Raw genomic sequence first — 12,643 nt, forward strand, 5'->3', positions numbered from 1 at the left:
TCGAAGGACATTTTGTACATTATCGCTGTTGGGTTGGCTTGTCATAAGTCGTTTACTTTGCTGCAAATGTGCTTTGGAATATATATACGATTTGTGTCTATATGTACAGCTAAGCACAGTTATGGTAGTTTTGCACGTTATCATCACCAGAACGATCAGCAACGCTTGTGTGCATGTAGTGAGTGTGTCTGTGCTTGTGTCTGTGTGTGTGCGGTGTGCATGCGTGGAATGGCTTCACTTGTAATTGGCCAGTTGCATTCATTGTACTTACGAGGCTTGAAAGCGGCAACGACGACATCGATTGCATGTCCTGCATCGCCAATTGACCGGTTTTATTGTGATTATAATTGTATTGCGGCAACTCGGGAATGGCAACGGTCAACGTTGGAGGCGCGCCACCAGTTGTGGCCAACGCGTTTAATTGTCTTGTCGTCTGCATTTGCATTTGTGTATGTGTTTTTAATGATTGTTGTTGCAGTTGCTGTTGTTGCTGTGACTGCGGTGGCTGCTGCTGCTTCTCCTCCAACATTGGATAATAGTGTGACGAATGCCGACGCACCACTACATTGACGGTCGTGGGCAACAATGCCACCGAACTGCATTGTTCCTGCTCTTTATCGTAAAAGTCCAGGAGGGAGTTGTGCGGCAGCGCCAAGCTGGAGGCACGTTCCGATCTACGCAAAGCATTGCATTCAAGCGCGTCACAAATGTCGTTTAATGATTGTAATTTTGTTATTATTGACAATAAATGAGCGTAATTAGTGCGGTGGGTTGATGCAAAATTCACACACAGTTAGACAAGAGAATATTTGGGGAATGGGGAAATTATTTAGTATAAGTGTGCGCGCTTTGCAATTACTTACCGCGAACGATTTCGCTCTACGACACCTCCAAAATGATCCTCATTGACGCTCAAATGCTTCTGATTAATTGACAGTGTGGCGCTCATGTTCTTGCAAATCGTCATCAATAATGTTTAGAGTCTACAAAAATTAAGTAAAACCTCGTTATATAGTATATAAGATAATTCGAATTGTAAACAAAACTATGTTAAGGTTAAAAATTAAAACACAAAATCAAAATAAATAAAAATTATAAATCACTTTTCAAAGTAAATTTAGGATTTTTAACAAGGGAGTCGGAGTTTGTTACTGACAGGAAGAATCTTCGCATCAAATTTCTTTAGCTTTTGAATTGTCTGTAGTCATATATATTGTATGAAAGATAAGAGATGCTTACGCTACAAAAAATTGCATAAACCAAGTCCTTAAAGTTTATAACTTTAGTTCCAACATCATCTTCCTCACTTCTTTATAAAATATTGCACTTATTTTGTATTCATCAAGGCCTTATACTATTAAGAGATATATCGACCGAAATTCGACATAACCTCAATCCATTCCTCAATTCTTTTCCTTAATCATCAATATATTAAAATATTAAATTGGCTTTTAAAAAGGTAACTCTTGAAAAATACATTCATCTACTCTGAATCATACTGCTGCGAAACACAATGAGTATTTTGAACTGTTCAAGTTATGACCGCAATAAAGCCCAATAAATTACGCCATGAAAAGAAGAGACGCCGAATATTTTTAATATTGTGAAAAAATGCTACATATGCTGATAAAAACACACACACACATACACACCCGTTCATATTTAAGTGCATTCAAGTAAGTATATATAGTATGTTTGTGTATGTGTGGATGTAAGCGAGTAAATTTCAAAATAATGGTAACCATTTAACGATAAATAACACTATTTGGAAGCCTAGAGAATGCAAATAAACAACAAGTTGAAGCTTAAATGGGTGAGGGTGTGACCACTGTTGCATGACATTAAATGGTCACAGTGACAGGCGTTAAATTGTGCGACTACCTACGTATGTCCGTACATGGGTGTGTGTGAGATATTGGGGAACGAGTGTATGAACCCCATAGAGAAATTAACTGGTTTCAAATGTACATACATAAGCTACAATTTCACATTCAAGGTTTTTATGATGAAAAATTGCACCATATTACATAAATATTTTTAAAGATATGGTGCCAGAAGAATCTTACAGATTTGGTGTAAGATTTAGAGTGTATAAAGTGAAAGAAGTGTAGTTTTTAACCAACATTATTTCAATCAGAACTCCCAAACTGAAACAATTTCGAACTAGTTCACTTCAATCGTTTAAATGTAGATGATGAGAACCAGTAAAGTATTTTATCGGATGAGATTTTCAGAATACCGGCAGTTTAATAAACACACCAGCACATACATACATACATACGTGAAGTAAAATTTCTATGTCCTCGCAATGCCGCTTCAAACAGTGCGCAGCTGTATGTGTGGAGGTGAATGTGAATGTGTTGGGCGGGTATAGGGCAACAGGATGGCACATAACAATAGATAAATTTATTGAATCCATGAAATTAAGGGGCAAAATGACAATGACAACCGTGCCAACGTGCAACAACAAATTATATATTCACAATATCACTTTGGCCACGTTGTCTGCACGGTCCATCTACAACGCGGCATTCTTCGTGGCGTTTCGAATGTTCATGCAGTGTAGAGTGTAGAGTGCGTGTGCGAATGTACAGATTGTGGTTGTAAAATAGAAGGTATTTGCACTTGCTGCGCACTAATGGATTTGATAAGCACACAGGAAGCTCACGAACTACTTTAGTATATACATGCATATGTATAGCAGGCTAACTCCTTTACTACCATTCAGTGTGAAACGAGTGCGTGTGCACTGACAGCACTTTGATACGTACTATTTGGTTCAAATGCTGCTTTTTTTCTTCACCAATAGGCATATTAAGTGAATTTGTATTAAAATATATTAAAAAGCAGTTAATTTAAAAAAATATATTATATTTTATTATGAATTTCATTTTCAAAGTTTATCACGTTTCCATGTACATAAGCAAATTAATTTATTTACACGGACATATTCACCGATTCTGTGCTCACACTTTCTCTAACCTTGCTCCACATTAATTTAGACACATTAAACACGTGTTTTGTATGTGTTAAGGTAGAAGAAATAAAAGCTGAAAGGTCCTCATTTATCTAGATCAATTTATGTCGACGCAGGTAAACCGCAACAATAAAGCATGAAAATTACTCGTACGCCGTGTCACCCCTCACATAACAAGCACATTTAGCTTGGTATTCTAAAAATAAAAAAAATATAAAATTTATAAAGGAACGTAATATTAGATGCCCAGACTTACATGAGGATCAATTTCAAAAGTGACAAAATTGGATGAAAATTAAATTAAATTACATGAACAATTTGAACAAAAATCACAACCCAAAATTAGAGAGTACACTTCAATAGCAAACTGTTCTCAGAAATGTTCTACAATGATCCATATCTTTGCTCAGTCCCTAGTTGCTACTATTAAGTCACTCATACGCCATGTCAACTCGAATCTTCTTTTACTCATAACTATAAAAAGTGCAATCAACTAATTACATTGGAACTCCTTGCAAGTCTACTGAATGCACTTATGCATGTAGATATGATATTCCTATGCCATGGCATATACATATAGTATAATCGTCATACTGACTTCAGCACATAAATAATTTTCGCCACCAGGCAAATATAATGATTTCCTGACAAAAGTTGTGCATTTATTTGCTGTGGTCATTAGCGATTCAGTTGATATTGTGAAAAATCGTTCCCTCTCACTTGCGCAGTGGAGTTTTGATAGGAGAGAGGAAACAGCTGCACAGCCATAAAGCTCAATACAAAACTATAGCAAACAAAGCGAGCAGAAACTTGATTAAGGCGTCCAGAGACCAATATTATAATGAACAAGTAAGGAAGGGTTAAGTTCAGGTGTAACCAAATATTTTATACTCTTGCAATTTATTTATTTAACTTTATTAATATTATATAATACACAATTTGACCCACATATTCGTCATATATATTGTATAAAGTCCATTGAAAGTTGGAAACCATAATATTGGGTTAGAAGCATGGGGGCCTAAAAAACCTATGCTCCGATTTCGGCGATTTTTAGAATGGGGCTGCCACACTTTAAAGGTAGTATTTGTGCAAAGTTATGCATCGATATCTTCACTAGTGCTTACTTTATATATTGTAAAATAAACGATTCAGATCGTCTTCAAAGTTCTGGTATATAGGAAGTAGGCGTGGTTGTGAAGCGATTTGGCCTATTTTCACAACATATCATTGGGATGTAAGGAAACTCTTACAACCCAAGTTTCATTGAAATCGGTCGAGTAGTTCCTGAGATATGGTTTTTGGCCCATAAGTGGGCGATGCCACGCCCATTTTTCATTTTGTAAAAAAATCTGAGTGTAGCTTCCATCTGCCATTTCTTATGTGAAATTTAGTGTTTCTGATGTTTTTCGTTAGAGAGTTAACCCACTTTTAGTAATTTTTAACCTAAACTTTGTATGGGAGGTGGGCGTGGTTATTATCCGAGTTCTTTCATTTTTGGACTGTATTAAGAAGTGGCTAAAAAAATCGACTGCAGAAAGTTTGGTTTATATAGCTTTATTGGTTAGCAAGATATGTATAAAAAACTTATTTAGGGGCGGGGCCACTCTTCACCCTGATCACTTTGGTATATATAACCCTATATCTAACTCGATTAGTTTTGGGTGTTACAAACAACCGTTATGTGAACAAAACTATAATAATCTCTTTAGCAACTTTGTTGCGAGAGTATAAAAACGTTAAATAATTAAAAAGAAAATATAAATGCAAAAGAACAGTAGCATATTAAATAATTTCTAGATGTTGCCAGTTTCACGATCGTAAAGTTTACCATTATCTTATTTAAATAATTTAATTGCGTTGGCAAGTTAACGCAAAAGTAACACAAATGAGTGTAGGCTTACCGCCTCTCTAAGCGATTCCTGCTGTGTAGACAAACACTTGATAAATTTGCTGCTTCGCCTCCGTCAAACTGTGCTGAGGAGGACAAAATTGCGGACACAGCAAACCACTGAACAGAAAGACAGTTGAATGACAGCTTCAGTGGAAACAAGACTTACGTAAGTATATACATATGTACGAGTATGAACATGCGTATGTATGTTTGTGAAAAATTAGTGTCACATTAAAAAATAATAAATTGTTAGAGTTATCAAGAGTTCCTGGAACATTGCATACAACTAGAGCAATTTCTCCTTTTACATACTGTGCGTACATTTACGTTTCACTTGAGTGACAACCAGTAGGGCAATCTATGAAAGTTATATATTTCGTTTGTACTTGAATGGTTTTAGAATACTTTGCTAAAATATGCATAAATACCATTATTCACACCCTTAGAAGCTGAGAATGCCAGCACATTCGTTCATTTTTATGTGTTTGAAATATCCTCAGTGACCATGCAAAACCTTTTTGATGCGCACTGCTCATGGATACCTCACTTTCGCGGTATTTAACAGTTGATCATGTTCAATCACGATCTTAAGGAATTTCGGTAAATATCTCAGCACCTTCTATTTTCATTTTTTTACAGTTATATTAGCTAAACCATTATGAACTCTGTTTCTTCTAAGATGACCAAACAAACTGGTTTGTTTTTGACGCTGCCGCAACGCATTTTTAGTTGACAAATTTAAGCTTTAAACAGCTGAAAAATATCTGTGGCACTTCATGTGCCCATTTGTATTTATTTGAATGAAGTTAATGTGACAGGGCAGATGAGTGAGTGAGTGTGTGAGTGAAGGAGTGCGGGAGTGCTGTGTGCGTTGAGCCGAGCTTTGTGCGCTGGAGTGTAAGTGTCGCCATGGCGTAGCAGAAATGTTGCCAATTGAAAGCGGCAGCTCAAACATGACAAGAATTTTAAATGAAAGCTTAAGTCCATCCAAAAGTGTCTGCCAAGAATTTTTTACCCATGCGCCCGTATACTTCTACTACGTGCATCATGTACCCGACTATACAAACACTCACACAGTACATACACATCTACACAAACTTGCGCTCTGGTCGATTTGGTAGTCAGCAATATTATGTGTTTCTGCCAGTTTTTCTATGTTTGTTTGCTTGCCTATTTTTTCCAGCTAACAGTTTGTTGAGCTGTGAGCTCATGTCCTTGCATTTATTCATTATCTACGTTTGTTTCTCTCATACACGGACCTTCCAGTCCTCGCTATGTATGTAGTAAGGCTCGGAACTTTTTCAACGCGAGGACACATTTCGTATTATTTGTCCTTTTCACTGACTGCATACATACGCACTCACTGTACATACAGACACACTCTTATAATTCGGGCAATTTGTTTGTCAAACAAAATTTAGTTGATGATATTCAATTGAAAATGCAAATCAAATTACAAATACATACATACATACGTGTCTACTCTACAATGTGCGGGAGAATGTTGGAACCTACTTCGCCAGTTCAATTTAACACCAACTAAGCGGTAATATATAAAAAATGCTTTCGTAGATCCTTGAAAAGAAAGGCTCTTGGATTGCTTTGAGGTCTAATGGATATTATTATCGAATATCAAAATTCACCTATATATACATTTATATGTGTATATGCATGTCGTACATTGCATAAGCAGTAAATATTTTGGAAAGAATTTGCTTTGAGTGGCACTTTAAGGTTATACGTGTATATATGAGAAAGAAGTTTCGAGACAAAACTTGATTAATTAAAATAAATCTAGGCCTTCATGTTATTACATTCGTTTTAAATGATTCTAACGAGTGAACCTTGCAAAAAAGTTACTCATACGCCATGGCAACTCAATTTCAAAATTTCGAGTTAATGAACTAGTTACCACCGTCATTTTATGATGTTCAAGGTGACTACTACCATTATCTCGATTCATGCTCTGACCAACCTCAAATAAGGAAATACTTTCTCTAAGAGTGATCGAACCAAGGCATGTCACTCCCCATCAATCTGAAAGTAAATAACCAATACGTACATCGTGTAGGTAACCATTCTCTTAAATGCTTTTAACTAACTAAAATGTGAAAACACCTTGAGGGTATAACAAAAATGTAAAACTATTACGAATGGCTTCCAATATTTCTACCAATTCAGCTACGAACAAGAAAATCGCATTTCACACAGTCTATAAACATTCCATAAGAACATTATACGATTGGCTTCGATTCGAAATTCGGCAAATAAATGAAAACCCAAAGCGCATTATTGCGATGAAATTACACATAAATGCCTGAATTATGCTGAAAAGAACAATTCTTGTGGCAAATTCACGCACATTTAAGAACAGCAGTACTTCCATATATTTATTTGTACAAGGTGGAATACATTTGTATTTTCATGCAGACAAAACAAGAGTTCTACTGCTCAACACCAATTAGAAATACATGTACATGACATGTGCTATACAAATATAAAATTTATGAAAAATATTGACTCCTACGGCATTACACACCACCTGAGCTGAAGCATAACAATCGAGGTAAATAAATTCGAGCAAAACAAAGCATTCACCGGTGTCCAGGGCAACCAGCCAGCCTCTTTGGTAGAAAAGCAACTTATAATAAAAACACACATAAACACAGACAGTAGTAGTGGCAACACTTTCCCCACACTCGAATGTACTACAAATTATTGATGAAAATACTCGTATACTCAATGACAAAGTGGATACAAAAGTTTTAATCCGGCTCAATGAGTGAGAATCCATAAATTCATGTTTGAATTTAATTCACTTAAATGTTCACTTCGTTATTAAAGTCGTATCTCCGGTCATTAAATTGCTAGCACGCAATTGTGGCTGTTTGCCAGATAAAAATCATTAACCAACTTTTTAACGTTTTTACTTTATTAAGGAAGAAAAACTTTAATCAACTGACAATAAATAAAGCATCAATGCAAGCACCATAACAACTTTTGTAGCCGTGCGGTTGCCTGGTGATCAAAACAGTGAGTAATAAATCATGAAATGATTTCAAGTCAACATTTTCCTTTTTTATAAAACTATGGCGAAGTAAAACATGGATAGAAATCACTTCAACTCTGGATGAATTAGAGCTTTTCATTGGGCTGTTGGGAAATATGAAACAATAATGGAAGTAAAATTTAATATTATTATTATTATTCTCCAATGGAACAAACACACACACAACTGAATGAAGACATTTCGGTATTTAATTCCAACTAGCGCCCACTCTCATCATCCAGCTGATAAACAAAATGTAATCAAGCATCGCTGGCAATTCTAAAGAATTATACACTGATAATTATTAACCAATTCAATGCATTCGTGGAAAGAGATACGGCATATTTAACCAAATTAAAATTGAAAACTCTTCAAGTTCTTTAGTATTGTACGGATGTACATGAATGTATGACAGGTCGTATGAGCAACATTCGGAATAAATACAACTATTTACCGTAAACAATGTGGCGCTAATTACAAATATTAATATTTATTAAATAAATTAAGAGCCTTTAGCGTTGAGCATTTTCCAACCAATTCAATGGAATTATTCCGGCTAACATGAAACTGCTGAATCTGTGCGCATTACCTGTTCATTTGAGGATTTTATTGCTTGGCATTTCTAAGATTTGCGAGTATGAAAGGAGATTGTGAACTGATAACCAAGTATTTTCAAGGGAAAATGAAAAAAAAATAGTGTGGAGCTGGAATAGCAATACCATTATAGCACGAAAATAAATAAGTTAGTATACAGTAATGGCCAATAAAAGGTTTAGATGGGAAAAGCTATATATTATTTTTTGTTCTTCTAACTAATGCTAATTTCTTCCACTATATTTCTCTACTGCAAGTATTTGAAAACTTGTTAATACAGCATTGACATGGTTTTGATATTGAAAGATATCGTAAATTGCCCTTTAAGCATACTATGCCTCACATTTCTGATGGTTATTGAGTGACCGTATTCAAGTTTGCGTTTTCTTGCTGTTTGTATACTTAGTACTTTCCAAAGCACACAAACTTTCAAAGCAAAATCCATATGCATAATAGTTTTCATTTAGTTCTCACTTAAATGCATAATATCCTGTTCCATCTGGATTTCGCGGTTCGCCAACTTTTTCTGATCACCACTGTAAATAAATATATACACTGTTATTTATGTGTGTGTGTGTGTGTGTGTGTCGGTGTGCCTTTGAGCATTCAGTGTATGTAGCAGCGTAAAATTCCAAGATAACGCAGCACGTAACAGCAGCATCATAAAAAGGTGGAATGGTTGACGACATGCCGAAGTACGAGTTTACTCGAAATAGTCTGAGTTATCGAGCAGATGCGGAATGCTTGCGCCTTAAGGTATACCCGAGCTTTGTTGCTATTGATTTTTAACTTCATTATGGCAATGGTACACTTGCCGTTTCCATACGGACACCCGTTTCAATAAGTAAATATGCCATTATAAAATCTCTGTGGAGGTATGCGCAAGATACGCACACACACACTCAACAAAGGTGTGAGCAAATGTTTATATAACTTTGGAAAAATATATGTCTGCAGAGGATTGTGTTGCTTTAATTTGCATGGATACGAAGAGCATGTGCCAGCACACACACAAACATATACGAGTTTGAATGGCGAATGCTATTGAATGTGTAACAATATTTTCATAAGCTTTTTTTGCACTGTGTAAAAAAATATTTGAATTCGGCACACAATTACAGCTACTCGTACATATGCGGATACTCGTAAGTGTATTATTGTGTAAGTAATTGGCCATTCAACTCAGGTTATGTGATAACTCGGCTTTTGACTCGCAAATGACATTTCCATTTGGCTGTTAATACAATGAAGCCAATGCCAAGCTGTTTATAAATGACCCTGAAATGTAATGCTGGCATGCAAAGAGTGCACTAACTATTGCACTAACTAGTGCACTACATGCCATGACTGTCAGTTTAAATTACCCAAGTTTGTGTTATCAATTAAAAACAGCGACCACTCTTCAAATCGTTCTTTCTACGACAGAGTGTTGTTAGAGTATGATTTTTAAATGACTTTTGTCTGCATGTACTCGTATTTTCTTCTGTCTTTTAATTAGGTAAGCACAAACGTATGTATATATGTACATACGAACGTATATTTTATGCGCGTGCATATTCAAATAGTCAAGCATACTGTTGAGTGTTCGCACATGAGTGAGTATACAATACACACAAGCAGGCGCGGCGAGGCGAAGCGCGGCTTGTCTGTCAATTTGAATAGACTACTTTGAGGCATTCATGCTGCCATGCTGATAGGATTGCAACTCATTACAATGGTAACTAAGGTGTAAAGGTAATGACTGGAAAATTAAAAAAAAAAATAAACATGTAATCATTTTGTACTTATGAGTAGTTGAAGGCATATACGCACGCACACATACACACACATACACATAATGCGAATTGTCATTTTAATAACGGCATTGTGTGAATGGCATAAAGTGAAAGACGCAGACAATAGTCAGAGGGTTGCACAAACCCACGAACACACATTGCATATTCAAGCATATCTCAGTTGGTCCCTGGTGCGAAATGGTGAATGTTAAGTGGATACTTTGCATTGGGATGAAATGAGTTGAATAAGTGCTTTATGTCACAATCCATAGACGCGTGGCAAATGAAATGATGCGATAACTGAACGGCAGAGATATGGAAAAACTGAAAGTGTGCAATTTGCAGACACAAACACGTCAATGATGGCAAGAATGAAAGCAAGAGGAATAATGAGGTGGAAAGTGCAACATGTTATAGGCCATGATATAATTCATTTTGCGCACCAGAATCGCAGAAGCAGCAGTTAGTGCGTTCTCAGCTGTTGGCAGGAATTGCTGCGCTTCAAAAGTGTGCCGAAGAAAGGCTTTTCCGTAGAATATTAACTATATACGAGGGCTGCTATATATATTTCTGGCCTAGGCAACACCTAGCTACACTAAGTGTTGCCAGGTGCAATCTGACATTTCCATTGGAAAGCTTGACATTTTTTTAGCATAACAGCACTCAGAACGTTTTGTCATTTAATCGTGAATTGTTTTATTTACAGGGAATTAAAAAATTCATCTCGGCCAAAAAATGGAATTAACTCGTGAACATTTTCGTGCGATCATTTTTCACAACTTTCGACGTGGATTATCGCGACAAGAGTGCATCGATGAACTAAAATCTTTGTATGGCTATGAAGCACCATCCTATAGCACTGGTACAACGAATTCAATCGTGGCCGACGCTCGCTCAAAGACGAATTCCGTGAAGGTCGTCTAAAAACAGCCGTTGTGCCAGAAAACATCGATGCCGTACGTGAACTGATAATGCAAGACCGTCATGTAACATACCTTTAGATAGAGGCATGCCTATGCATTTCTCCCACCAGCATACATTCGATATTGCATGAACACCTGGCCGTAAAAAAGGTTTGTTCTCGTTCTCCCGCACAATTTGACAATCGCTCAAAAAAAAGGCTCAAAAAAAGTTCTTCGAAAATTGGTTTGAGCGCATGCAAAAGTGTATAAATCTTGATGGAGAATATTTTGAAAAACAATAAAACCATTTTCGTTGATAAATATTCCTATTTTCATTGTTAGGCCAGAAATATACATAGCAGCCCTCGTACTAATACATGGCTGATTAACTCCATTAACTATGAATTTATATTTTTGAAAAAAATTCCTCTTATAAGAAATAAATAATATTATTGTTGCGAATAGTAGATATATATTGTTTTTATCCTTCTCATTGTTTGGTAAATATTTTCTGTGTATACGTTTGTGTGTGTCTATTAATTAACTCGCATACTGTTTATCACTTCATCAAATCATATTGCACGGTTCGTAATTGCCTAAGTGTCACTCTTACGAAACGGATGTGCGTTGGCAACACACTTTCATCTGCGTGTGGAATTAATCAGGCACACACCCTCGCATACGCACCGCATCGCATACCAATATATGGCGAGAGTTTAAAAGAATGCTCTTCACAATGTTGAAGTGCCCTGAAAATGAAAACGATGCCAAACATATCTAACCGGAAACGAGATAGTCGTACAGAAGTGATGGGCGGAAGAACTCAGAGTAGAGTGCGCTGAAATTGAAGTGGAAATGAAAATCCTCTCTAGCACACTGTAGCTACTAAACATGGAACTATAACTCGACATGCATATGTATGTATTTTTGTACATTATTTGTAACTTTTGGCTGGAATTTTCAGAGGGGCTTCTCATTGGCCGGAGCAAAAAAATATCAAAACGCTTTGGCATACATACGTTTAAGTGAAAAGAGCTGAGCGAAAATACTAAGATAAAAATATGAACTTATTGAACTCCGTGACTTAATAACGCCACTTATATTAACTAAAGAGGAAACTTAACGTTAAAGCAAAAATTTAAATAAAAGAAAATATCGAAATAAACACCAACCAAAATGGTTGACTATAGAAAGCAGGAAGCTGGGCTAAATTGGAAAATCCTTGCAAAGTCCCTTCTCTGCAGTCGTGGTAAAGCGCGGCTGTGGCTGCCTTCCTGCTGCAGCAATGCAAATTTCCAACAATACAATAAACGAACAAAGCTGGATAAATCCGAATCAGTTTATATTTGCATTGTTGTGTCTGTGGTTGAGAATTGCTGAGTGTACAGTATTTATGCATACAATCAAAGTACTTTGGTTACACAAGTGTACATATTGCGTTGAGTGGGAGTG

General features: G+C 36.3%; 1 protein-coding gene across 5 annotated transcripts in view; it reads right to left on the minus strand.

Annotated features, from left to right (window-relative positions):
- The window catches only part of LOC105221274 (uncharacterized), a 41,506-nt gene that overhangs the window by 10,841 nt on the left and 18,022 nt on the right, over positions 1–12,643 (minus strand). For 4 of the 5 annotated variants that reach the window (XM_054234567.1, XM_011198096.3, XM_029037680.2 and 1 more), the window contains exons 2-3: positions 864–983; positions 272–674 (exon numbers count right to left, since the gene is read on the minus strand). In XM_054234567.1, coding sequence (XP_054090542.1) covers positions 272–674; positions 864–967 — 507 coding nt within the window. In that variant the 5' untranslated portion in view covers positions 968–983. The remainder of the gene's footprint in view (positions 1–271; positions 675–863; positions 984–12,643) is intronic. The other variant, XM_054234568.1, reaches the window with a different exon arrangement.

This window comes from Zeugodacus cucurbitae, chromosome 6 (genome assembly GCF_028554725.1).
Source record: "Zeugodacus cucurbitae isolate PBARC_wt_2022May chromosome 6, idZeuCucr1.2, whole genome shotgun sequence".
Classification (NCBI taxonomy): Eukaryota; Metazoa; Arthropoda; class Insecta; order Diptera; family Tephritidae; genus Zeugodacus; species Zeugodacus cucurbitae.